At 38.4% G+C, this 25,174-nt stretch overlaps 1 protein-coding gene across 2 annotated transcripts in view; it reads left to right on the top strand.

The window, feature by feature from the left end:
• FILIP1 (filamin A interacting protein 1) overlaps positions 1 to 25,027 on the top strand; it is a 272,425-nt gene extending 247,398 nt beyond the window's left edge. The window contains exons 8-10 of one of the 2 annotated variants that reach the window (XM_082730273.1): positions 1,330 to 4,135; positions 7,046 to 7,103; positions 21,253 to 25,027. In XM_082730273.1, coding sequence (XP_082586399.1) covers positions 1,330 to 4,135; positions 7,046 to 7,103; positions 21,253 to 21,293 — 2,905 coding nt within the window. In that variant the 3' untranslated portion in view covers positions 21,294 to 25,027. Of the gene's footprint in view, positions 1 to 1,329; positions 4,136 to 7,045; positions 7,879 to 21,252 lie in introns of those variants that run through there. The other variant, XM_082730274.1, reaches the window with a different exon arrangement.
• The last annotated feature ends 147 nt before the right edge of the window (positions 25,028 to 25,174 follow it).

Below are 25,174 nucleotides of genomic sequence, written 5' to 3' on the forward strand. Positions count from 1 at the left end.
TTTATTTTAAATTCTGTGCTGGTTCTTCATTAGCTGAAGTTAGTTTATGCAGATCAGCTTTCTATCAGAAAGTTTGCCTTGCTTTGTCCCTCGGTGATAATTGCCTACAAAATTTAAAAAATCCCAAGTTCTTTTTTTTTTTTTAAGATTTTATTTATTTGACAGAGAGAGAGAGTAGGCAGAAAGGCAGGCAGAGAGAGAGGAGGAAGCAGGCTCCCTGCTGAGCAGAGAGCCCGATGCAGGACTGGATCCCAGGACCCTGGGATCATGGCCTGAGCGTAAAACAGAGGCTTTAACCCATGGAGCCACCCAGGCGCCCCTCCAAGTACTTTTTTTTCTGCACCCGCCCTTTCATTTAAAATAAAATGATCCTTTAAAATAATAAGATGCAGAGGTGAGAAGCAAGGATCCCAGAGCCCTACTGCCTGAGTTTGAATGCCAACACTGCCACTTCCTGACGGTGGGTCCCATGCAAGTACAGTTTCTCAGGTTCCTTCTTGGGATGGCAGTAGCAGTACATGTCTCACAGGATTGCTATGAAGAAAAAATAAACGCATTACACACATAGTGCCTGGAATACAGAAAACACTATTTAAATAGTCTTTTGTTATTGCACAACCTAAGTGTTACCCAATGTGTTATTGAAGTATAATATATTTGCAGAAAGACACTCATAAGAGTTCAACTTACTGAAATGTAATGGGCTGACCAAGCCTTTGTAAACAGCACATAAATCATGAAACAGAAACTAGTACCTGAATAGTACGGAAACTAGTCCTCTTCATACCCACTTCTGGTCACTACCCCTCCCTAAGGGTAATCAGTACCCTGACTTCTGATTAATTTCATTAATACTACCCGTTAAGCCTCGATATTGAAGCAGTTAATAGGTATTTACTGTAATAGTTAATAGGTATTTACGGTATTTACTGTAATAACATTTCATTTTTAAAAAAATTTTTTAATTTTAAAAATTAAAACATTTTTAAAATTTTAAAAATATTTTATTTATTTATTTGACAGAGAGAGATAGTGAGAGAGGGAACACAAGTAGGGGGAGTGGGAGAGAGAGAAGCAGGCTCCCCGCTGAGCAGGGAGCCTGATGTGGGACTTGATCCCAGGACCCAGGGATCATGACCTGAGCCAAAGACAGACGCTCAACAGCTGAGCCACCCCGGCGCCCCTGACATTTCATTTTTATTTATTATCCAAGACAAACGTACTTGCTGGCGAAACTTTTAATATGTATAACAATAAATATACACAAATGTAATACATGACATATATAATATAATAACATATAATGTTTTAATATATTTTGTTTCCTAGATTGAAAAAGCTCCTTGAACAAGAAAAGGCTTACCAAGCCCGAAAAGAAAAGGAAAATGCTAAGCGGCTCAATAAACTGAGAGATGAGCTTGTGAAACTCAAGTCCTTTGCACTCATGCTGGTGGATGAAAGGCAAATGCATATTGAGCAACTTGGCCTCCAGAGCCAGAAAGTACAGGATCTTACTCAGAAACTGAGGGAAGAAGAAGAAAAGCTCAAAGCCGTCACCTCCAAATCTAAAGAAGACAGGCAGAAACTGCTCAAGTTAGAAGTGGATTTTGAACACAAGTCCTCGAGGTTTTCCCAAGAGCATGAAGAGATGAATGCGAAGTTGGCTAATCAAGAGTCTCACAACAGGCAACTTAGGCTCAAGCTGGTCGGCTTAACTCAGAGAATCGAGGAGTTGGAAGAGACCAACAAAAACCTCCAAAAGGCAGAGGAAGAACTTCAGGAATTAAGAGATAAAATTGCCAAAGGGGAATGTGGCAATTCCAGCCTGATGGCAGAAGTGGAAAATCTCCGAAAACGTGTGCTCGAAATGGAGGGTAAAGACGAGGAGATCACTAAAACTGAAACTCAGTGCCGGGAACTGCGGAAGAAGCTGCAGGAGGAGGAGCACCATAGCCGGGAGCTCAAACTGGAAGTGGAGAAATTACAGAAGAGAATGTCTGAACTGGAGAAGCTGGAGGAAGCATTTAGCAAGAGTAAATCTGAGTGCAGCCAGCTACATGTAAATCTGGAGAAAGAAAAGAACTTAACCAAAGACCTGTTGAATGAACTGGAGGTGGTCAAGAGTCGAGTTAAAGAACTGGAATGTTCTGAAAGTCGATTGGAAAAGGCTGAATTAAGTCTCAAAGATGATCTTACAAAGTTGAAGTCATTCACTGTGATGCTGGTTGATGAAAGGAAAAATATGATGGAAAAAATAAAGCAAGAGGAGAGAAAAGTAGACGGACTCAATAAAAATTTTAAGGTGGAACAAGGAAAGGTTATGGATGTAACTGAGAAACTAATTGAAGAAAGCAAGAAGCTTTTGAAACTGAAATCTGAAATGGAGGAAAAGGTATACAATTTGACGAAAGAAAGAGATGAGTTAATAGGTAAACTGAAGAGTGAAGAAGAAAAATCCTCTGAATTAAGCTGCAGTGTTGACTTATTAAAGAAGAGACTTGATGGGATAGAGGAAGTGGAAAGAGAAATAACAAGAGGACGGTCTTGGAAAGGGTCTGAGCTCACCTGCCCAGAAGATAACAAGATAAAGGAACTGACACTGGAAATTGAGAGACTGAAGAAACGCCTCCAACAACTGGAGGTGGTTGAGGGGGATTTAATGAAGACAGAGGATGAGTACGATCAGTTGGAGCAGAAATTTAGAACTGAGCAGGACAAGGCCAATTTCCTCTCTCAACAACTGGAGGAGATAAAGCACCAGATCGCCAAGAATAAGGCAATCGAGAAAGGTGAGGTGGTGAGTCAGGAAGCAGAGCTGAGACACAGGTTCCGGTTAGAAGAAGCTAAAAGTCGAGACCTAAAAGCCGAAGTCCAAGCTCTTAAAGAGAAGATCCATGAATTAATGAACAAAGAAGATCAGCTTTCTCAATTGCAAGTGGATTATTCTGTCCTTCAACAAAGGTTTATGGAAGAAGAAAATAAGAACAAAAACATGGGGCAGGAGGTCCTCAATCTGACCAAAGAGTTGGAGCTTTCTAAACGGTATAGCCGAGCTCTTAGACCCAGTATGAATGGAAGAAGAATGGTGGATATTCCAGTGACATCGACTGGAGTGCAGACAGATGCTGTCAGCAGTGAGGCAGCCGAGGAAGAAACACCAGCAGTATTTATACGGAAATCCTTCCAAGAAGAAAATCATATCATGAGTAACCTTCGACAGGTGGGATTGAAGAAACCTATGGAACGATCCTCTGTTCTAGACAGATATCCTCCAGCAGCAAATGAGCTCACTATGAGAAAGTCTTGGATTCCATGGATGAGAAAAAGGGAAAATGGGCCCCCAATCACTCATGAGAAAGGGCCTCGAACAAATGCCAGTCCAGGGCACCCAGGAGAGCTGGTCCTTTCGCCAAAGCAAGGCCAGCCTCTGCATATTCGAGTGACACCAGACCATGAGAATAGTACAGCAACTTTGGAAATAACCAGCCCGACATCTGAAGAATTTTTTTCTAGTACCACGGTCATTCCTACCTTAGGGAATCAGAAACCAAGGATAACCATTATTCCGTCACCAAATGTTATGGCTCAAAAACCAAAAAGTGGAGATGCTACTCTCGGCACAGAACGAGCCATGTCCCCAGTCACGATTACTACATTTTCTAGAGAGAAGACCCCAGAAGGCGGAAGAGGTATGTTTGCAGACAGGCCCACATCCCCCATTCAGATAATGACGGTATCTACATCGGCAGCACCAGCTGAGATGGGAGTCTCTCCAGAATCCCAGGAAATGCCCATGGGAAGGACTGTCCTCAAAGTCACCCCAGAAAAACAGACTGCTCCAACTCCACTACGGAAATATAACTCCAATGCCAATATCATAACCACGGAAGACAATAAAATTCACATTCATTTAGGTTCTCAGTTTAAACGATCCCCTGGGACTTCGGCTGAAGGAGCTAGTCCAGTTATTACTGTCCGACCTGTTAATGTGACAGCTGAAAAGGAGGTTTCCACTGGCACTGTCCTTCGCTCTCCTAGGAACCATCTCTCATCAAGGCCTGGTGCGAGCAAGGTGACGAGCACTATCACCATAACACCGGTCACAACTTCATCTACTCGAGGAACCCAGTCAGTGGTGAGTAGAAGACGCTTTAAATTTTAGGCCCAGGGAGGGCGAAGTGAGTCATGGGAATCACCCAGGGCCCAAAATGAAACAAAAGCACATGCCGCTAGTTCTGAGTCCACTAGCAGATATTTCCTAGAGGACAAGCTACACCAAAGAAATGAAAATAAAAAGTGGCCTAATATTTTAATAAATTGAACTAATTTGGAGTGAATTTTTTTTCATGTAAATTATGGAGGCCCCCCAAATTCTTGCAAAGATGGCCTCTTCATAATGTCAACATATGCTAATAATCAGGCTTAAAGTTTAATTTTTATATTTAAAATAATTTTAAAAAGGAAGACTGAGAGAGATGGTCAATATGCAGGAAGAATGAAAGCTGCCTCTTGGCTTACATTTCTATACCCTAAAATATTCAATATGTTGTTGTGAATGGTCATAGCCATATTTTATTCCAAAAATAACATTAAAGTATTTTAATATTAAAACCTATTTTAATAGTATAAAATATGGGAGCTTATATGTCTAAATGCTACATTTTATTAATAGCATCTTGTAGAGAGCAAGTGCTGGATAAATATTTATTTAATAACCAACTGGAAGCCTAAATGAATGATTACAAAGTGTGCCCAAAGTATAAAAACCAGAGCTTTAAAATAAATTCTAGTTTTAAAGATACCTCCAGTGATTATCTTCATTTACTTGGGACAAATTGGTAAATTAAATTATAAAAGAATGTATACTATTTAGATTTTAATTGAAACCAGTAGACTAGAAATTATGATTCTTAGACTCTGAATAAATTCTGTAGCATGTATTAGACACTCTTAAGGACAGGAAGCTTCTTATTTAAGTATAGAAACTGTGGTTTATTTTCTCATACCCACAGTATAATTTACTTAAATTTTCTGTGTACCAACATAGATTTAAGACAGACTTCAAAGTGTGAGTTACTAATTGCTTTGCTAGTAAATCTTTTCGTTATTGGCCCAAAGGTGCTGAATAGCATTCAGAATTGCTCACACTTCTCAAACGGTTCAATATAATATTGCTTTTTAAGCAACAAAAGGCATAATTTGGTATGCGTGGTTATTTCTAATTATTTTTATAAAAAGATGGTGGAGGAATAAGTTGTACCTTAGAGCAGATTTTCTGCTGAAACATCTTATTCCCATTTTAAGGGTCAGATCAAAATAGCTTTACTTACTTTAGTAACATTTTTCACTACTGATTAAACCCCATATACAAACAAGACTTCAAATAAGATTTATAAGGTCTAAAGGATGGCCACTTACTTCAGATATATCAGATTCCATAAAGTCAAGGATGACAAAAAGTTTAGGACATGTTTCTTAGAAATTGAATAGTGAGGCTAATTCATTTGTGCATTTATTCATTCAACATTTATTGTTTAGCTACACTCTGGGCACCGGGTTTGGTGCTGACTGCAAAAAGGACCTGTAGAATTGCCCACCTTAGCAGGAGAGGCAGGATTGAAACCTACCCAGTTGGAACCTACCCTCCAGTGGTCCTATGATAGAGGTGTATAAAAAGGAACCCCCCAGAGAAGGCTTCCCAGTGGAGGAAGTTTTCATAGATAAGGAAAGATTTTTCTTTTTTTTTGAGAAAGAAAGCAGAAGGAGTATGTAGAGAGAACAGTCTGTGCAAAGGTGTGCAATGTGAAGGGGCCTGCCTTATTTGGGGAATAGTGAGCATTCCCACGGTGCTGCAGCTGATGGGCGCAGAGACAAAATGCAAGAGCAGAAAATATAGCAGATTGGGGTCAGATATTGAAGAGAGGTGCATGGCTTATGAGACTGACCTTTAATCTCATAGGATGGACAAAGGACACGATTGAAAGGGCATTGATGAAAGATTTATGACATGATTAATGTGTTAGAAACCTATGTCAATGAAAGAGTTTAAAACATAAATTGGAGGGCACAGAGGCTGAGGGTGGGGACACTGTTGTGATTTTTTAGGTTAGAGACGGGGTAGGCTTGAACGGTGGTAGTGAAAATGAGGACAGAGATGTATTGAAGATAGGATCAAGGAGTTCATGACAACCTGCATCTAAAGAGTGGCTCTGGGGTTTGGGCCTGGCTGTATGGGTAGATAGGATGAGAATCATAGAGGGACTACTGTTTGGGGAGAAGATAAGTCATGTTGGGGGCATTTATATTTGAGATGCCTGAGAGACAGTGGGGATGTCTGGCAAGTAGTTGGAAATACACATGTGTATTCCAGAAGGTCATTGAAGGCTCGAGGTCCTGGGACTCAGCAACACATGGGGTGACAACTGAGGCCATTCTCAGGGTGAATGTGGAAAACGAAAAGAGAGCTGAGAAGGGAGTATGGTGACACCCACTTTTAGAAGAAAGGCAAACTAGAAAAAAGAGCCAACAAGAGATTGAATAGGAGTCATCAGAGATGGGAGGCGAATGGGTGAGACTCCAGTAAGAATGTGTCGCAGCCAGAGAGTTTTAGGAGAACTTCAAGGGTATGGCCAGCAGTGGCAGGAAAAATGAGAAGAGTCTGGCATCATTAAGAGACGAAAGGAGAGCTTCTTCCTCTAAAGAAAGTAGAGATAATGTACGGGACAGTGGGAGTAAAGTTGCCTGAGTTGATGCCAGGTGGTTGTGTTTTCTCTGTGAAATAGGAGTTAAGGTCACTTCCGGAAGGGTAGAGGAAGTAGGTCAGGGGCTGGAGAAGAGAAGGGGAATCCACTGGCTCAGATGTTTCAGGACAGGTAAGAGGAGGCAATCAGAGTGGATGAGATCCTGACTCCCAAGTTTTAACAATGTTATCTAGAGAGGTGCCCGCCATGGGCTTTCTGTCCACTGATGATGCTCAGACTGATGGCAAATCCAGGCGGAAACTCACTGACATCTCCCTTGTGTCTCTATATTTTCTCTCTTACAGTCAGGACAAGACGGGTCATCCCAGCGACCTACACCCACCCGCATTCCTATGTCAAAAGGTATGAAAGCAGGAAAGCCAGTAGTGGCAGCTCCAGGAGCAGGAAATCTGACCAAATTCGAGCCTCGAGCTGAGACTCAGTCTATGAAAATAGAGCTGAAGAAATCTGCAGCCGGCAGCGCTACCTCTCTTGGAGGGGGGAAGGGCTGAGGGCAGTGGCTGAGGGGGTATGTTGTGCAGACGCTACCGCTGCCGTGAACGCGGACCTTCGTCTGCTTGTGCCAACTCTTTACATGTACTAACTGCAGTTTTAAATATCTTGTTTATAAAATAATCCACTAATAGCCATGTGTCTTTCCTATTTTGTACATATGTTCTGATGCTAGAGAACAGAACTAACTAGCAGAACTACTGCTTCGTTGAGGATGCTGGGCCTGAGGCGGGGCTGACTTCTAGTCCCATTTTTGCTTCTAGAAAGTGGACCCATCAGTTAAACTGCCTGAGCCTCGGTCTCTTTATGTCAGTAAGATATGGGGGCTGGATCTCATCCTCTCCAAAGCCGGATCCCATATTTCCTAATTGTAAATCAAATTTAATAGGCCTTGTTCCACAATAATTGATTTTTCAGAAATTCTATTATGAAATAGGAAATAGTTTAACAGTTGCCATTTGCCTCCATTAAATCCTGAATTTGCTTCATGTGCTGGAAAAAACATCTCCTAGCTATCACAGGGCCTGGACCTTTACAGTTTAGCAAAAACAAAAGCCTCTGGGATGCTTTCAGGAAAAAATTTGAATGTGAAATAAAATGGAAATGAAATATGGAATCCTAAAAACAGAGTTTTACTTATTTGTGTGTGTCTGTGTGTATTATAGAGGTTTTGGCCATCTCCAAAACACTCCCAGAATTTTATAGACAATAATTTTAGAACCATTAATGTCAAACTCATGCTCTATTCAAGTGTGCAATTGATTTAAATTGTGGAGCTGTTTGAATAGAGCTGCCAAATGATCCTTCTATCCATTACAGCCTCAATAGAGGTTAGGTTGTAATGGATAGAAAATAGAAGAAAGTAATTGTGATATATTAAAGCCAAGAAAAAAAAAATGACAACATTCATAACTTAATTGAATTCAGATATTTTCCTCAGTTGAGCGTGGACTTTACTTGCAAATATAGAATGAGTTCATGAGTGTGTGTGTGTGTGTGTGTGTGTGGTGTGTGTGTGGTGTGCCGTGGTGTGGTGTGGTATGGTACGGTGTGGTGAATTGAATTATTATTCCTGTCCATTTTACTTATATTTGTATCATTTTCATTAAAATCAAGCATGTTTTAATAAGCATGAAACTGTGAATGCAAAATGCCAAGTGTCTTTGTGAGATTAACCATGTTATTAAAGTAGACATTGTGCTTCCTGGTCAAATAACCACAAATGAGCTCAAGGCTAATAACCCACAACGTAGCATCTGAGGTCTCAAGTAGGCAGCACCCTTGTCAAAATTTTTAAGCCAACTGAGTAAATTTATAAAAATTCAATAACTACAAAGTTGCAGGTTGTTGTTTTTCCACTTCTGAATTGTGAGGGTTCTAAGACTATTTGGATAGGCCCTGCTTTTGATATGTGGGGAAAGATAGTTGTATTTTTTTTTCCAAAGATGTATGACTCAGCTTTTTATCATCAAATCATCAAGCTTCATGATAAAGAGGCTCTTCCCTGAGTTGTTTCCATACCAGATTTCCTATCTCTTGTAGAATTTCGACTTCCGTTGTATATGGTGGCGGTGGATGCCTCGCAGAATTCATATTCTTTTCCATCAGGTCTCTATTGCCTACAGCTCATCAGTTCTCAGCATATGTATTGAGATGTTGACTAACCCTAGGAGACGTGCTATAATAATTGGATTTCAAGGTAGAAGGAGAGAGACTGGGAAAAAAAGATTTTATAAAATGTGATTTTAAACAAGAGTCTTTCCATTTCCAATACTGACTTGTCTCTTTTTTAAAGGAAATTTTCCCATTTTGTAAAATACTCATCCATCCCTTGGAAAAACAAGGACATTCCCTGTTTTTCACACGCCTCCTTGGCATTGAGAGTATTTAGTGTTGCTGGGGTGTAACTCACTGTATGTGAACAAACAGTGTCAAAAGAACAAGCCTCTGTCTTCCTTCTGAGTCCACCTGTCGTTCTCCAGCGCCTTTTATCATGATTCTTGTCACTGCTGCGGTCTTTGGCTGTTCCCTGCTCACACCACGCTTATGTCGTTTCTGCTGGAAGTCCACACCGTCTGCAGGGAGAGTGCTCTGAGGGGCTGAGCAGTGCGTGTGCAGGATGTTTATGCATCTGGAAGCTGGAAGAGAGCCACCTACAAAGTACAGCTGCTAAGAAAACTTGGCAGAACAACACATAGTCACTTTCCAGAAATGGTAAAGAGCGGCCATGGCAGTTTTTCTTTGTAATTTTAGAACCAACTCTACGTTTATTGGATAGCTTTGTTTTAAGCCGCATATTAGAAATGAAATCCACTGGGGATAGGAAGTGGAAGATTTTTTAATTTTTATTTTTAAAATTTTATTTCTTTATCTGACAGAGATCACAAGTAGGCAGAGAGGCAGGCAGAGAGAGGGGGGGAAGCAGGCTCCCTGTGGAGCAGAGAGCCCGATGTGGGGCTTGATCCCAGGACCTTGGGACCATGACCTGAGCCGAAGGCAGAGGTTTTAACTCACTGAGCCACCCAGGCGACCCAGGAAGTGGAAGATTAACTGCATTCTAATTCCAGCTTCTATTTGTCAAGATGTTTTCAAAATGCAGCTTGCTGTGCTTTTATAAGAGAGAATGAGATTAAAAGGTTAGAGTCTTCTCCCTGTCCTGGGACACAGTCGTGTAGTAAAAGGGCTCACCAAGGCTGTGGTGGACAGCTGCTGCTCAGGTCCTACCTGAGACAGGGGAGGAAGTGCCATTTCCATAGATTTCAATGGAATGGCTCCCCTTGGGGATTTGCAGGGCACAATCTGCCCAGCTACAGAGGAGGACCTGGGCTTCTCCTCCAGAGAATAATTTTCATGGGTTGACTACTTCAGCACACTGTGAGGGAGGCCATTTAGCATGCGTGGTATAAGAAATGTTCCTGTGTGGGACAACACCCTAAGGGTGTTTATCATTTCTTGAAAATGACCTTCCTGTATGGGTCACTTGCTTACACAGAGTCCTTCAGTTTCTACTGGCATTCTTACTATGTTTTCAGTGGGCAAGTGAATGGGTGGCTACTAGACTCTAGAGATGTTAGTGTATTCATTAAGGGTAGGCCTTACTAGATGTCTTACTTGAACGTCTTCAAGAAGGAAGGGAAGGAATGGCTTTGATGTGTAGTGTGGGAAGAGTGTAGCTTCAGGGAAGTGAAAACACGTCCAAGAATATGAGATGTACAAAGATTTTAATTTCTCATTCCCTCATAGATTTGGAACACTGAGGAAAGCACGAGACTTTGCTGATCAGAAAAGCCCCAGGGGTATTAGATAAGAAGAACGCATTTACGTGGGAGGCTGGAGGGCAGAGAAAGGAAGAAGAGACCAGATGGGCACATTTGGAGCTTCCCAGCAAACAGGAACATACAATCCCAAAATTTCCTCAACCCAGATGAAGTTCAGTGTTTCCCTCCGACCACCTCCTCCAGGGTCTCATGATTAGTTATGTCCTTATCCTCGGCTGTTTCAATTTCTCCCTTTTATCTGCTACTTGCGCACAGGATATAAATATGCTTTGGATTCTTCCATTTGAGCACAGTTCCTCGATCAGCTGTGCAGTCCTCTATAATAGGTGCTGCCCAGATAAGCCAGGGACAGAACACTCGACCTTTTTTGCCTCTACTTCCACATTTCCATTTATTCTTAAACTTACTTTTAAAATTGTTATTAAAGTCATTCATATATGGAGTTAAACTATCAGCCAGCACTAAAAGAAAATGAAAACAGCTGTTTCTGATCTCACCCCTCTTTTCCCTCAGTCTGACTCCCTGGAGAAAATCATTCCTAACCCTTAACTCTTTCTTCTGGTATTTGTCTACATATTTCCAAAAAAATTTTTTTTCTTATCTTTCAATTATTTTTTGATCTTTATTTGTCGATCATTATGGTTTTTGTTTATTTTTTAAAGATTTTATTTATTTATTTGAGACAGAGAGAGAGGGAGAGGGGAGGGACTGAGGGAGAGAGAGAAGCAGAGCAGGAAGTCTGACCTGGGGCTCTATCCGTGGGGCTCAATCCCAGTACCCTAAGGTTATGACCTAAGCCAAAGGCAGACACTTAACCAACTGAGACACCCAGGTACTCCTTTCCATTTTGTCTTGACGGTTGAAGAAATTTAAATATTGTTCCCTGTTGGGGTGCCTGGATGGCTCAGTTGGTGGAGCTCACAACTCTTACTTTTTTTTTTTTTTAAGATTTTATTTATTTATTTGATGGACAGAGACCACAAGCAGGCAGAGCAACAGGCAGAGAGAGGGGGAAGCAGGCTCCCTGCTGAGAAGAGAGTCCAGTGTGGGGTTTGATCCCAGGACACTGGGATCATGACCTGAGCCGAAGGCAGAGACTTTAGCCCACTGAACCACTCAGGTGCCCTGGAGCTCACGACTCTTAATCTTAGGATTGTGTGTTTGAGGCCACAGAGATTACTTAAAAATAAAATCTTAAAAAAATATTGTTTCTGCTGAGCCAAATAGTTTACTACATGTTCCCTTCCTCTTACATTTTTCACCCTTCAATGTTAATTTTTCATCTGCTTGGTTTTCTATGTATGTATCTTTATTTTTTTTCCAAATGCTCTAATAGACCTGCCAAACACTTATCAGTAATTTTTCCAAACACTTAAATATATCAGTTTCATATTTTTACCTGGAGGCTTTCTTAGTTTAATCCCTTAGTTTCCTACGTTAGCCCTCTGCTTCCCTACTTAGTCTGGACTGGTAATGCTCTAGGCCAGGTAAGGCTCTTGTCCTATTGTTCTTTTGCCTAAGTTGAATCCTCTGTTTCCCAGGTTTCCTCTTCTACTTCTTTTGCTTACATGCCTGTCTGTATATCAATATATCTCCTGAAGTACATTTGACCCTTGGATAACACGGGAGTTTATGGTGCTGATCCCCAGTGAAGTGTAACTTTTGACTTCCCCAAAACTTAACTCCTAACAGCCTATAGTTGACTGGAAGCCTTACCAATTGCATAAACAGTCAACTAACACATACTTCATATGTTACAAGTATTATATATTGCATTCTTACAGTAAAGTAAGCTAGAGACAAGAAAATATTAAGAAAATCAGAAGGAAGATAAAATACATTTATAGTACTATACTGCATTTATTGAAAACAATCCGCATATAAATGGACCTGAACAGCTCAAACTTACATTGATCAAGGGTCAACTATACATCTCCCAGTAGTCTCTATCGAAAAAAATCCTTTGGTAACTTTCTTGAGGTGGCCTACATGTATTCTGGGAATAGATCAAAGGAAGTGGGATGGAGAATATCATGATAAAATGTACAAATATTTTTATTCCCCTGCATTTAGTCTATGCTGTCCATTTGTATGTTTAGGTCTAGAACTGTTTAGGTCAGGTTTTTTTGTTTTTTGTTTTCTTTTTTTGTTTTCTTTTTTCCTGGAATAATAAACCTTGGGTCTCTGGTAAGGGTGACTATGACATCTAATCTCTTTTGGTTTTCCTTTGACCTCTCTGACCATTCTACTTTGTCTCCCTTGTTGACTCCTTATTTTATGCATAAAACCTAATGGTAACTGTTCCCCTCTTCTCTACCATTTACCTACACTACTTGCTCAATCTGGTCATTTTATGCACTCCTATGGCTTCAGTTATCACCCATATGTTGATGGCTACCAACCTTCTATCTCCAAATGCATATCCAACTTTGTACTGTGTATCTCCAACTTAACTTGTATAAAACCAATTCTCAACACTTCCTCCAACTCTCCTCTTCCCCCTGTATCTCAGCAGGGGTTATCCTGATCCACCCAATCACCCAGGAAAGAAGCTTGGTAGTCATTTTAGACTTCTCCTCCTCCCTCACCTGTCAAGTCAACTCATTGAGCAAGTCTCATAGTCGAACCCCTTAACGCTGAACCCACATCTCCATTTCCCTTGCTACTGACTGAGTTTAGGTTTTAGTTACTTCTCATCTGGATTAGTTCAATATGCCCCCTGACTGGTCTCATAATCTCAGCCTCAAAACTCTGATTCGTTTTTCATTTTGTTTTCCAAAGTTCAAGTTGATTGTGTCACTCCTCTGAGTACCTTCCAAAGTTTCCTCATTACCTGCAGAACATAGCACCAACTCCTCCATATGGCCATTGAGGCTCTCTGTGACTGAGCTCTCTCCCTCCCTGCTCTTTGAGCATCTCTCCCCTTCCCTTTTCCCTGCCTGGACTCCTAACCCCCATGTGGACTGAATGGCTTACATACCAGGCCAGGCCACATTTCCTTGACTTGTTTGCTTTGTCCCTTCTCCCTACTTTTCCTTCTGGTGGTTGTATTTGTCTCTGTTTAAAATTTCTTTTAAAAACATTGCTTCTACTAGACAAGCCATTATTTCATAATCTAACCTGGGGTTTAAAGCTTGTGTGCTGCTGTAAAAAACTTGGCACTCACTGTAGAGAAAGAAAACCAGAATCTGAAGGATGGTTCGATGCTGTAGAATAAAGAAATATTCTAACTTCTCACTTCCTCCCTTTGTCTGCAACTCAAACCTGTGAGAATGATGTGGAGGGTCCTGACAAATCATGTGTGGGAACATGGAAATAAAGAGATGGTAAAATGAGAGGAAATTAATGTATTGCCATTCTGGATAGCGTAAGTTTCATCTTTCCCATCAAATGTACTATTGGTCCATAATATGTGCAGAATAGCCAGGGATCCTGAACTGAGGAAATGTCACATGTCATGGCACATGTGGAAAGCTAAGGGGAACTGAGAGCTTTCTGTGACATACAAACATACCTGAATGAATTCTGAATAGCTCTTTCCTCACCCTCTCTAATTCCTCCAGAGGAACATGAAAGACACTTCTGGAGAGAGTCATTTGTCAGGCTCTTCAAGTTCTTGAAGGAACTTCTAAAATAGGTCAGGGGGCCCCTGGGTGGCTCAGTTGGCTAAATGTCTGACTCCTGATTTTGGCTCAAGTCAAGATCTCAAGGATCTCAGAGATTGAGCCCTGAATCGAACTTCATGCTCAGTGCAGAGTTAGCTTGAGATTCTTTGTCTCTGCAGCACCCCACCCACTCACACTCTCTCTCTCTCTCAAATAAATACAGTCTTTTTAAAAAAAATAGGTCAGGAGATGCTCTTGTTTTAAAAAAAACAAACAATAGGGGCATCTGGGTGGCTCAGTCATTAGGCATCTGCCTTTGGCTCGGGTCATGATCACACGGTCCTTGGATCCAGCCCCTCATCGGGCTCCCTGCTCAGCGGGAGAGTCTGCTTCTCCCTCTCTCACTTCCCCTGCTTGTGTTCCCTCTCTTGCCATCTCTCTTTCTCTCTCTCTGTCAAATAAATAAATAAATAAATAAATAACAACAACAACAACAACAAAAAAAAAACCACACCGCCAAAAAGCAGGATTCAGATTAAAGATCAATAGTAAGGTGACTATCCAGAGAAAGTAGATTGCTGAACAATGGCCTAGTTCTACCTAAGCTAGAACTGAAAACCAGGAGACCAGAGTAAGGTGTGAAAACTTTGGCAAATTGCCTTACTTTGGCTTATGGTTTAGCATTTAGTTGTAACCTTTTATGATTCTGGCATTCCTCCTTATAGTCAGATGATAGGCTTCACTACTAAGCAAGCAACCTAAAACATTCTACCGTAACACTTTCCCTAAGACTAGTAAATAATAGCTTATCTGGTAAATGTAATTTTGTCCTCTCTACATGTGATAATGTTGTGATGCATGATGGCCAGAATTGCAAATCAAAGGCTGGTTACAGCTGAACCAGACTTTAGAGGTCAAGAAGATAATTATCTCTACTATTTCTACTATTAAAGATGAAAACAAAAGACCAAGAACAAAACAGGAGAACCCCAAGGCTTAGAGATGTCTAACCATCTTACTAATGATGATGCCAGGTTTTCTGTATATGATTCATTATTTCATGTGACGAAACAACCTCAGGTGAGCGAAGGATGTATCCATATATAGACTAAAATACCCACACACACTGGGCCAGAATAATACTGCCAAAGGATTTTGAGATATTAAGATATCTACATGGAAACTATATGTGTCAAAGTGTTCATAACAGCACTTTGCTGAATATTGTTGTCCTTATCTAAAAAGCATCAGGCCAGGCCCTTCCCAACTTTCACATACAATGTTACTTTCCATGTGATTCTGTAGCCAGCCATAGACTGAGATCAACCCTAGGCACTTAGCATCTGTGTCCAAAGAATAGATCCCAAGCATTCTTGACTCAAATACTTAACTATTTTTCCACCGTTGAATTCCTATTTATAGTTAATGTCATATGTGGGATAATTGGTTCCAATTTGATTGTATCTGGAAACAGTAAACTATTTGAGAGATAAGGATTAGCTTGCCTAAAAAAGTAGTTCCAGTCAGAACTGATTATTGGCAATTCCTGCAACGTGAGAAGTAAGGGGATGATCTGGGCAGATGATGGAGTGGGAAATGTTTTGGAAGGAAGCAAATAAACTATTAGAAGGTTGAGAAACCCCAAGAGAGTGTATATCATCTGGTTCAAAAGTTTCCTGAAGCAAATGACAGAACTGATTAGCGGAAGTATTTTTAATTAGCTGAGCTGAATCCAAAAGAGGGAATACAAGTCCAAGTCAACAGAGGAAGTTTATTGGACTTCCTATTTAAAACAGATGTTTTATCAGGACTCTGATTAATTTCTGAATGTGATAATAACAGGATTGAATACCGAAGCAGTTTATTCAAATGAGAACCTTAAAAGTACACAATACCTAGGCATTCCTACTTCTTTCTAAAAGGTCTAGGACATTTTTACAGGTGAATAAATCACTCTGTGGATAATATAGTAAAGCAGGGGTTTAGTAGCTAGTGGAGAGGAAAAACAGTACAGCACTAAGCCTGTTCATTGCCTCTCAGGCAGAGCCCATGGGGAGTAGGGAGCCACGGACCATGGGAAGCAGGTCATAAGCCAGCCAAACTGATGTAAAATCCAAGAGGAAATGTTTTCTGTGGTAATTTGGCATGCAGTTTCCTGTGGATGAAGCAGTCCTCCTTTGCAGAGGCAAAATCCTACTACAAATTGATCTTCGACTCTCTTAGTCTCTGGTGTGTGAACCTAAAGGCTATTAAAGCGGTCTTGTCTCATTTACTAGAATAGATTTTTACAATTCAGAGCTCAAGTGTCCCCTTGCAGAGAGTTTGGCATATAAACATATAAACATATGTATTGCTTGGGAGGAAGGCACTGACTTTCCAGGGAGTACATCTTTCCTACTCCATAGCCAAAGAGCCCTCCCGAGAGGAATCAGACTTGATATTTGTTGCCATGTTGCTACACTCTAGCACTTGAGAGTCTCCCCCAAATTTCTCCCCAAATCCCAGCCTGCATATACAACACTGGATCTCAAGTCATCTGACTGGCCAGTAGTTTTGGGTTACCACCCAAGGAGGATGAAAGAGTAAGGTCAGAAGTCAAGTATAATTAGGAACTGATAAGATGATAAATTTCCTTTCTGTGGACCATTATCTAATAGCTGGTGTACTAAAAGAATGAACTCAGGGGCACCTGGGTGGCTCAGTGGGTTAAAGCCTCTGCTTTCGGCTCAGGTCATGATCCCAGGGTCCTGGGATCGAGCCCCGCATCGGGCTCTCTGCTCAGCAGGGAGCCTGCTTCCCTTCCTCTCTCTGCCTGCCTCTCTGCCTACTTGTGATCTGTCAAATAAATAAATAAAATCTTTAAAAATAAATAAATAAAATGGATTCATATTATTGTGAAACATCATTTCACAATAATGTCATAATCCCAAATGATTAATGTGTTACCCAAAGTTTCTTCAGGAGAAAATATCGAGATAACATTTTGAGAGGAACATATAGAGGAAAGTGTAAGTATTTTTGTTAAACTGTTAATGTCAAAAATACATAAAAAATCCAATGTCCCTGTGTGTGTATGCTGATTAAGATTTAGAGTTTTCTTCCTTCTTCCAATTAGGAAAAAAGAAATGATGTTCTTAAATGTTTGCAGATAGAGGGCCCTAAACATAAGTGCTTTGCTATTTTGAGTTTGTTGATAGAGGTGGAAATAAAAATGGGCTTTGTTCTCAACCTGCCTGTTATATATGCTACAAATTACTAATATCAGAAAAATAGTAATTGTAAAAAGAGAAAAGTTTTATACAGAATTACACCTGATTTTACTCAGGTTACTTTAGGAGACCCATCTGACCTATATTTGGGTCTTACTCTGAGATGAAATGAAGACAGAGTAAGAGAAGGAGTAAGATTTGCTCACTGACTTTGGAACTTCAGTAAAATTTTTAACATTCTTTTATTGTATTAAACCATTAAAAAAAAATGCCAGGGAGAAACTTGGAAACTCTACCCTTAAAAAACCCCAAAAAAACAAAAAACAAAAACTTAACTAAGGTCATAATCCCTGAAGCATTTTATTTTATTTTATTTTATTTGCCAGCAACCAAGGACTCTGTATGCATCAGATAGTTTTGCTGTGTAATGAGTCACCTCAAAATCTAATAACTTGCAGCAACATTTTTTATCTCTCATAATTTTGTGTATTGGAAGGGAGATTCTTTTCTGACTCAGTTTTCAGATTTGGGGAAAACACAGATAATAAACAAGCATAGATTTAATAAATATGTTTAGTAAGTTTCAATTAAAGTAGATCTTCTATCATATATATCTTTTCTGTCTCTGGAAATGAGACGAACTATGTCTCCATGTATATAAAACAAAATAACTTAGGTTTAATTGTATTCCTTTAAATAAAGTTTATGTATATAAATATGAAACCCTCTTTTTTTTTTAAGATTTATTTATTTGAGAGAGAGAGAGAGAGAGTGCACAAAGGGAGAGAGGGAGGGAGAAGCACCCGCCTGATGCAGGGCTCTATCCAAGGACCCTGGTATCATGACAGGAGCTGACGGCAGACGCTTAACCAACTGAGCCACCTAGGCACCCCTGAAATACCCTCTTTTATTATTAAAGAAGAATAAAATGAGCTGTTAACATTGACAAGTATTTTTCAGACAATCTTAACAATGCAATCTGATTAGGGGCATGTGGGTGGCTCAGTGGGTTAAGCATCTGACTTCAACTCAGGTCATGATCTCAGGGTCCTGGAATCCAGCCCTCAGTCGGGCTCTGGGCTCAGAATCTGTACCTCTCCCTCTGCCCCTCGGCCAGCTTGTGCTCTCTCTCTCAAATTAATAAACCTTTATTATAATCAGATAATGCAATCTGATTAATAGCATTTATATATACACACATATATGTATATATGTATCATGTAGGATTCCAAATTTGCTAATTTAAATATAATAATAATAATAAAATGAATAGTTCACAAGATACTGTTTCTTCTATGTATGGCCCCAAATACTGAAAATTCTGAATTCCAAAAATTCTAATTCTGAAAAGCTATCATGATTATGAAGATTGCAAACATGTTCAGATTAAGGCAACTCTAGGAATTGAGAGATTTGCACACTCAAGGTGAGAGTAGTAACACAAAATGTTAGCATTGCAAGGGACTTCAGACATGATCTGTAAAACCCTCACTTTCTGGTGAGGAAACAAATGCATGCCCATTCTGAATTACATCTAGGGTAAGAACAATTCTGGATTTCATTCTTTTTTTTTTTTTTTTTTTTTCAGTAGCCAACACAACTCTGAGATCCGGAGTCAGACAATTAACCCAGGCACCCAGGCACCCCAGGAATTTATTCTTTTAAATTTTAGTTCTCTATGCTTTCTTAAGGGAGGAAAATGGGGAAGATACTTGAATTCTATTAGGAAGACTTGAGATCCATGTCTTTTGATTCTTTGAAAACTATTAATGGAAAAAAAATTTTTTTAAGATTTTATTTATTTATTTGACAGACAGAGATCACAAGTAGGCAGAGGCAGGCAGAGAGAAAGAGAGAGGAGGAAGCGGGCTCCCTGCTGAGCAGAGAGCTCGATGTGGGGCTCGACCCCAGGACCCTGAGATCATGACCTGAGCTGAGGGCAGAGGCTTAATCCACTGAGCCACCCAGGTGCCCCTATTAATGAAATTTTAAAAAGAAAGTGTTGAGTGGGAAACGGCATTTGAATCTTAGATCCTGATTTTTAACTAAAAAATATTTTAACTTGTGTCTTCAGTTTTTGCCTGAAGATTTTGATATATTTTTAGGCATTGAAAAAATTTAAGAGCTCTAACAATTTTCCAATGAGAAAAATGAGACGATCTTTAAGGGTTTGTATTATTGTCAAAAATCATGTTTGTTGCCGGGGGGTAGGGGGGTAGGGAGAGGGTGGTGGGGTTATGGATATTGGGGAAGGTTTGTGCTATGGTGAGTGCTGTGAAGTGTGTAAACCTGGCGATTCACAGACCTGTACTCCTGGGGCTAATGATACATTATATTTTAATTAAAAAAATAAAAAATTTAAATTAAAAAAAATCATATGTATGTCTTAGAAGCATTACAAAGTCTTCATAGCTAAGTTTTGTTAAGTATATAAAACCTTCATGTATTTCATTTTACTTTGCTTTGCTGTTTTATCCCAAATCCAAATCAAAATGTCGAGAGAAGGAATGGAAATATCGCCACCTACTGGTCAGTATGAATTGAAGTAAAGTTAATAAAACCAAATTAAGAAAACTTTGACAAATGATCATCCACTGTACATAATTAGCACAAATCTATAGGTCTGTGACAGAATATGCTTTAATCAACGTTTATCTAGATGTTAACTACTTAAGTAAAGATAAAATGTAAATATTAATTACTTGAAATTAAAGTGAAAATAATAGGCAGAAATTTCCTCACATTATTGATAAACCCTGACATTAGCTTCTACACTTACAACACTGCCACATATTGTCAGGGAGGTAATACATTTTTCAGGTAAAGAAACTATTTGAAGCTTAGTTATTTCTTTGCTCTGTTCTTTATAATTTCAACAATGGTAGGACTCTTTCTCATTTTGAGCACTTATGTATTTCCATGCCTAGCACAGTGATGGGCATGTAGGAGAGCCTCAGCAAGTAGTCCTTGATTGAAAGAATGAAAAAAAATGATATATTTTCATGAAAGCATAAAGGGTAGGGTAACAGCAAAATCAATCAAATAAATACAAATATCACACACCCATAACAACATAGCTGGTACTATCTCAATCTATTTCCTTCCTTCCTTCCTTCCTTCCTTTCTTTTTTTTTTTTTTTTTACTTTTATAATAATGAATTTAGATTTAAAAGCATATACATAAGGGGCACCGGGGTGGCTCAGTCAGTTAAGCGTCTGCCTTGGGCTCAGGTCATGATCACTGGGTTCTGGTATCCAGCCTCACCTTGGGCTCCCTGCTCAGCATGGAACCTGAATCTCCCCCCTCCTCTGTCCCTCCATCCTGTTTGTGCTCTCTCTCTTACTCTACCTCAAATAATTAATGAAATCTTTTCTAAAAGGCGTATACATAATTTTGCAAGAAGCAGCAGCTCAAGACAAATGTAAATCATGTTTAGTGTCTTCTAAAGACTAATGAATATTTCCTTATTAAAACTCAAATCCACAAACATAAAAAAAGAAATTAAAAATATGTGAATATTGCTCAGATTAAAAAGAGTGTGTCTGGAAGAATAGAGTTACTTCTAGAAAATATTCTGATTTCCCAGTATAGGGCTTATATGTAGTAACTAATGTCTCCGTGTTCAGTTATTTCCTTGGGTAAAATCCACCTAATATTATTAGAATATTAAACATAGTGCCTAAAAGACTTTAAGTTTTGGAGATAAAACACATATGCCAATATAAAGAAATTACCCAAGAACAGTCAAGAACTGCAGGGGAAGCTATTGGGCTCATGTAACTGTTTTTGTTTGTTTTGTTGTTTAACATCTACAGTCTTTTATTGAAATGATGTGGTGTTGATCCTCACATAAACTACTGACTTTTCAGTTTAATTGAAAATGCTGTATCTTTCTTTTCTTTATAGAAAGCATCGTCATTCACCAGTTACGTATGAACTCCAGATGAAATGGTAAACCAAGCACATACTGGGTGTGTGTACTTCCTCTGAAACCTTGTTGAATGAGTAGTATTTCTACAGCCCTCCATCATCACTAAGGTTCTCCATGCTACTGATCACTACTGGAAATAATTTTCTACTTCCAGTGATTTTTTTTTTTGAGGATATAATAATGTTAAAAGCTGAAAATGGCATTGCTGATAATATAAAACTAGGTGGCAAGAGCAATTCAATTTTTGTGTCAAAATAAATTTCTCTTCCTTTTGCAAAGCTTTCAGGTCCATGGGCACATGCTATGTAATTTATTTTTATAATACACTTTGTAATGTGATTTTTTTCCTAAAGTGTTTCCTTTTTCGTAGTCTATGGCACATATATCTGTAGAGGACACTGTCAGTTCTTCCAACTATCGGTACTGGTGCATTCAAAACGGGAACCTATCATTACTCTCCTTCATCACCATTTTATTTCTGAAGGAAAAGAAAGCACAACACTCTACATATTTCCCAGGGTAAATTCAAGAGATAAAACAGAAGCAAGAGATTCTAGAAGAGGTATTATTATTGCTTGTACAATACTGTGGTTCTGATCATGGTTCAACAGTAATAAATAGCATTAATTGAAGAGTTTAATTTTAAATATGTAAAACCAGTTTTAAATACGTAAAGCCTATCTATTGTTCTGTGCCAAAACCCCTGGATAAATTGAATTCCGTATGGAACAAATTATAAAAGGAGATATATAAGTTTAACTAGTAAGGTTTATGGGAATAGCTTGACTGAGAGTTCAATTACATTTTTGTGTGCATTATTTGCTTATATGTACAGGACTTATAATAAGGACTGTGATATCAAGATATTTCTTACAATCTGCTCAAATGAAAGCCCAAAAAATAAAACTGACCTAGGTAATATCTGCATCTTTAAAAAAAAAAAATGGTAAGAGAAATCCCATGATAGATAACATTTTTTTTCCCTTGATAGGATTTGGATAGATTTTCATAATAGCATGCAGGTTACAGAATATATTCTTTAAAGATAAAAGCACAATATGCATTACTCAAATCTCAATGTCAGAGCTGCTGTTGAATTTAAGCTTATATGAAATGTGCATCTGAAGTCTACTTGAAACCCTAATAATACAGGTTTTTGAAAAAAAAGACTTTGCTATTGTGAACGTGTTTTCAATAAGATCTTTATAAAGATAACTTTAAAGATAAATGAAGAGTTGATGTGTCAGTTTCTGAATGCAGAAATCATATATGATGGAACTTTACCGAGATTAAAGAAAATGCTTCTGAGTGTCCCACGGATAACCGAAAACCATGCAAGTAACAGTGTTGGCCCATTTCTCCAGTTGACAGCTTGTATCCAGGTTACAAACCCATAGAGGCAAGTCCACACCGAGTCTCTGGAATAGAAAAATTAATTGGATACCCTCCCCTATGTAACTTTGGAAGGTTGTAAGTTATACTTTATAGAATTAGCAGTCATATTTGGTAAATATTATAAATTAAATAACTATATTTTATGGCAAATTAGCTTCATTTTTGTAAGTAAAAGAAATGCTATAGTAGGCTTGTCCTAGCCAATGTATCACATATCCTTCAGGGCTTTTGATTAATGATTAAGAAAACTAGAGTGTGTATGTGTGAAGATTTAAAAAGTTGTTGCTATGAGTTTTGTTTTCTGAAAATGTTTCTGAACTGTAACAACATTTTCAAGTAGAAAAGGGTTTTTATCTTGTATCATTATCTTTTTTTGACACAGTTAAGTTCCCTATTTGCCAACGTTTATACTTCTGATGGCAAAATATTCTGATATATCACAAATAAGCATTTGAAGCGAATAGCTTTTTCTCAACTTGTGGGAATTTCATTACATGAATAGTGAAAAGGCTAGAGGATAAGACTTTACTTCTTGATTTTAAGATATTATAAGTGATTTATGTCTATGTGGATCTGAAGTTTTTATTTCTCTTGAATTTATAATGGAATTTGGTACTTGCAACGTAGAGTAAGGATGGTGGTGCAATCTGAGGCACTTAGATGGATGCTGGGCTTTTTTCTCTTCCTGCTGGGATTAAGTCCTCTGTTTAAATCAAATGGAATCGAGCGACAGAGGAGTAAAATTAATAAAGAATAAAACATTGTTTTGAAAGAAAAGAATGTTAAAAATGGACAGAAAAGTGAAAATACCAGGTAGCTGTATCCTTATCCAATGAATAAACAAGATCATAAATAGTCCTATCCCAGTATCCACATCCAATTAAAGAAACTGCCTCCATGTGCAATCCTGGTACCATCCTAGACTCACATAATTTCTGTACCTCTTATTATAAGTAAAATCTCCAATCATCACTCTGAAAGGGAATCAGTTTTGAATGGAATAATTCTATTTTCTGAAATGATTCCAGTTTAAGGTACAACAATTGAACCAATCCATTATTTACCCCTTTCTTTTTGATAAGAGAGTATTTTTTGAGGTACCTTCTGCAGAGATGTCTTTCAAGGATTTCATAAAATTTCAAAGTTTGATGAAGATAGTGGATACATTTTCCAGATGTTAGATGCCTAGAATGTTCACAAAATGTGAAAAATTGATTGTCTCTTAGAAAAACCAAACAAAAAATTTCATGATGGAATATCTAGCTTAAGCATTAGAAAAAGACACTGGCACTACTGAAATAATTCACAAGTTGTAAAAATCAGTGGCAGAGCAAGAGTAAATGTTGGATCAAACAATGTAATATGTTTATGTCCTTTCTCTTTATGTTGTGGTTGAATTTCCTGGAAATGAAGAAAAAACTTAGCAAAAGTTGGACATATTCATGAATTTGATGAGCAACAGTTCTAAAAATAACAAAAATGCAAAAGGGAAGCTAAGAAAAAAGAGTAACACATATATCCCCCTTTGGACTCCCGTGCTATCCCCCTGCTAAAAATATTAATTAGAAGGCAAAGAGGAAAAACAATAAAAGTTATTGTGGTATATTCATAAATATTGGGGAGAATTTAATGGAACTAACTTTTTGCTTAGTGAACACTAATATTTTATTGTCTTAAATTTTCAACATCTACTCCGTAACTACATATTAACAACTGTGTTTGTTACATGGGGAAAATGCAAAATGCTGTAGATTAGTAAGTCTGAATATTTATTGGTGCCATTTTATAATGCATTTATTTTGGGGTGTTATTTTCTCATTTATGTTATCTGGGTAATTTTACCTTAACATTCATAGATTTTGTTATTTTTAACAGTGCAGATTGTATCTATTTACATTTTGTTTAAAAAACATTAGATGTCAGCTTCTCCAAAATAAGAGGCTTACAGTGTGCTAGAGATACTCTTAAAAGTCTTGCAGTTGAAAGGATTTTCAAAAGCAAAAGTGTGCATTGAAAAATTTTGGAGTTACATTGTATTTTTCACAGCATTCTCAATTTTGTCTCCTTTAAGTTTTATTAAGTACATGAGAAGTTTATTATTTTTCACTACAGCCAAGTGAATTTATGGGTATCTACTTGTATTTTGTATGAACGTAATACCTTGCTTTCAGTTCTTCACAGGTTATTGAAATTATTTAGCCAATTAAGACATTCTCTTTGTGTTATTTCCAAAGTCAACCATGTTTATCAAAATCTCGCTATAGTGAGAAAAATAACAATTGTGATATACAAACATTGTGCAATATTCTTCAAGTTGGAACATAATATTCATAAAATTAAAATCATTTAAAATGAGTATGCAATCTTCACCTTTTTATTCAAAATTGTTTGTTTTAAAATAGTTTCCACTTCTGCCTTTCATACAATCTTAAAAATACAGGTTTTGGGGTTTTTTTTTTTTACTGTGAATAAGCAGAAATGGTACAGCAGGTCTGCTGAAAT

Source organism: Mustela nivalis (assembly GCF_964662115.1).
Source record: "Mustela nivalis genome assembly, chromosome: 5".
Taxonomy (NCBI): domain Eukaryota; kingdom Metazoa; phylum Chordata; class Mammalia; order Carnivora; family Mustelidae; genus Mustela; species Mustela nivalis.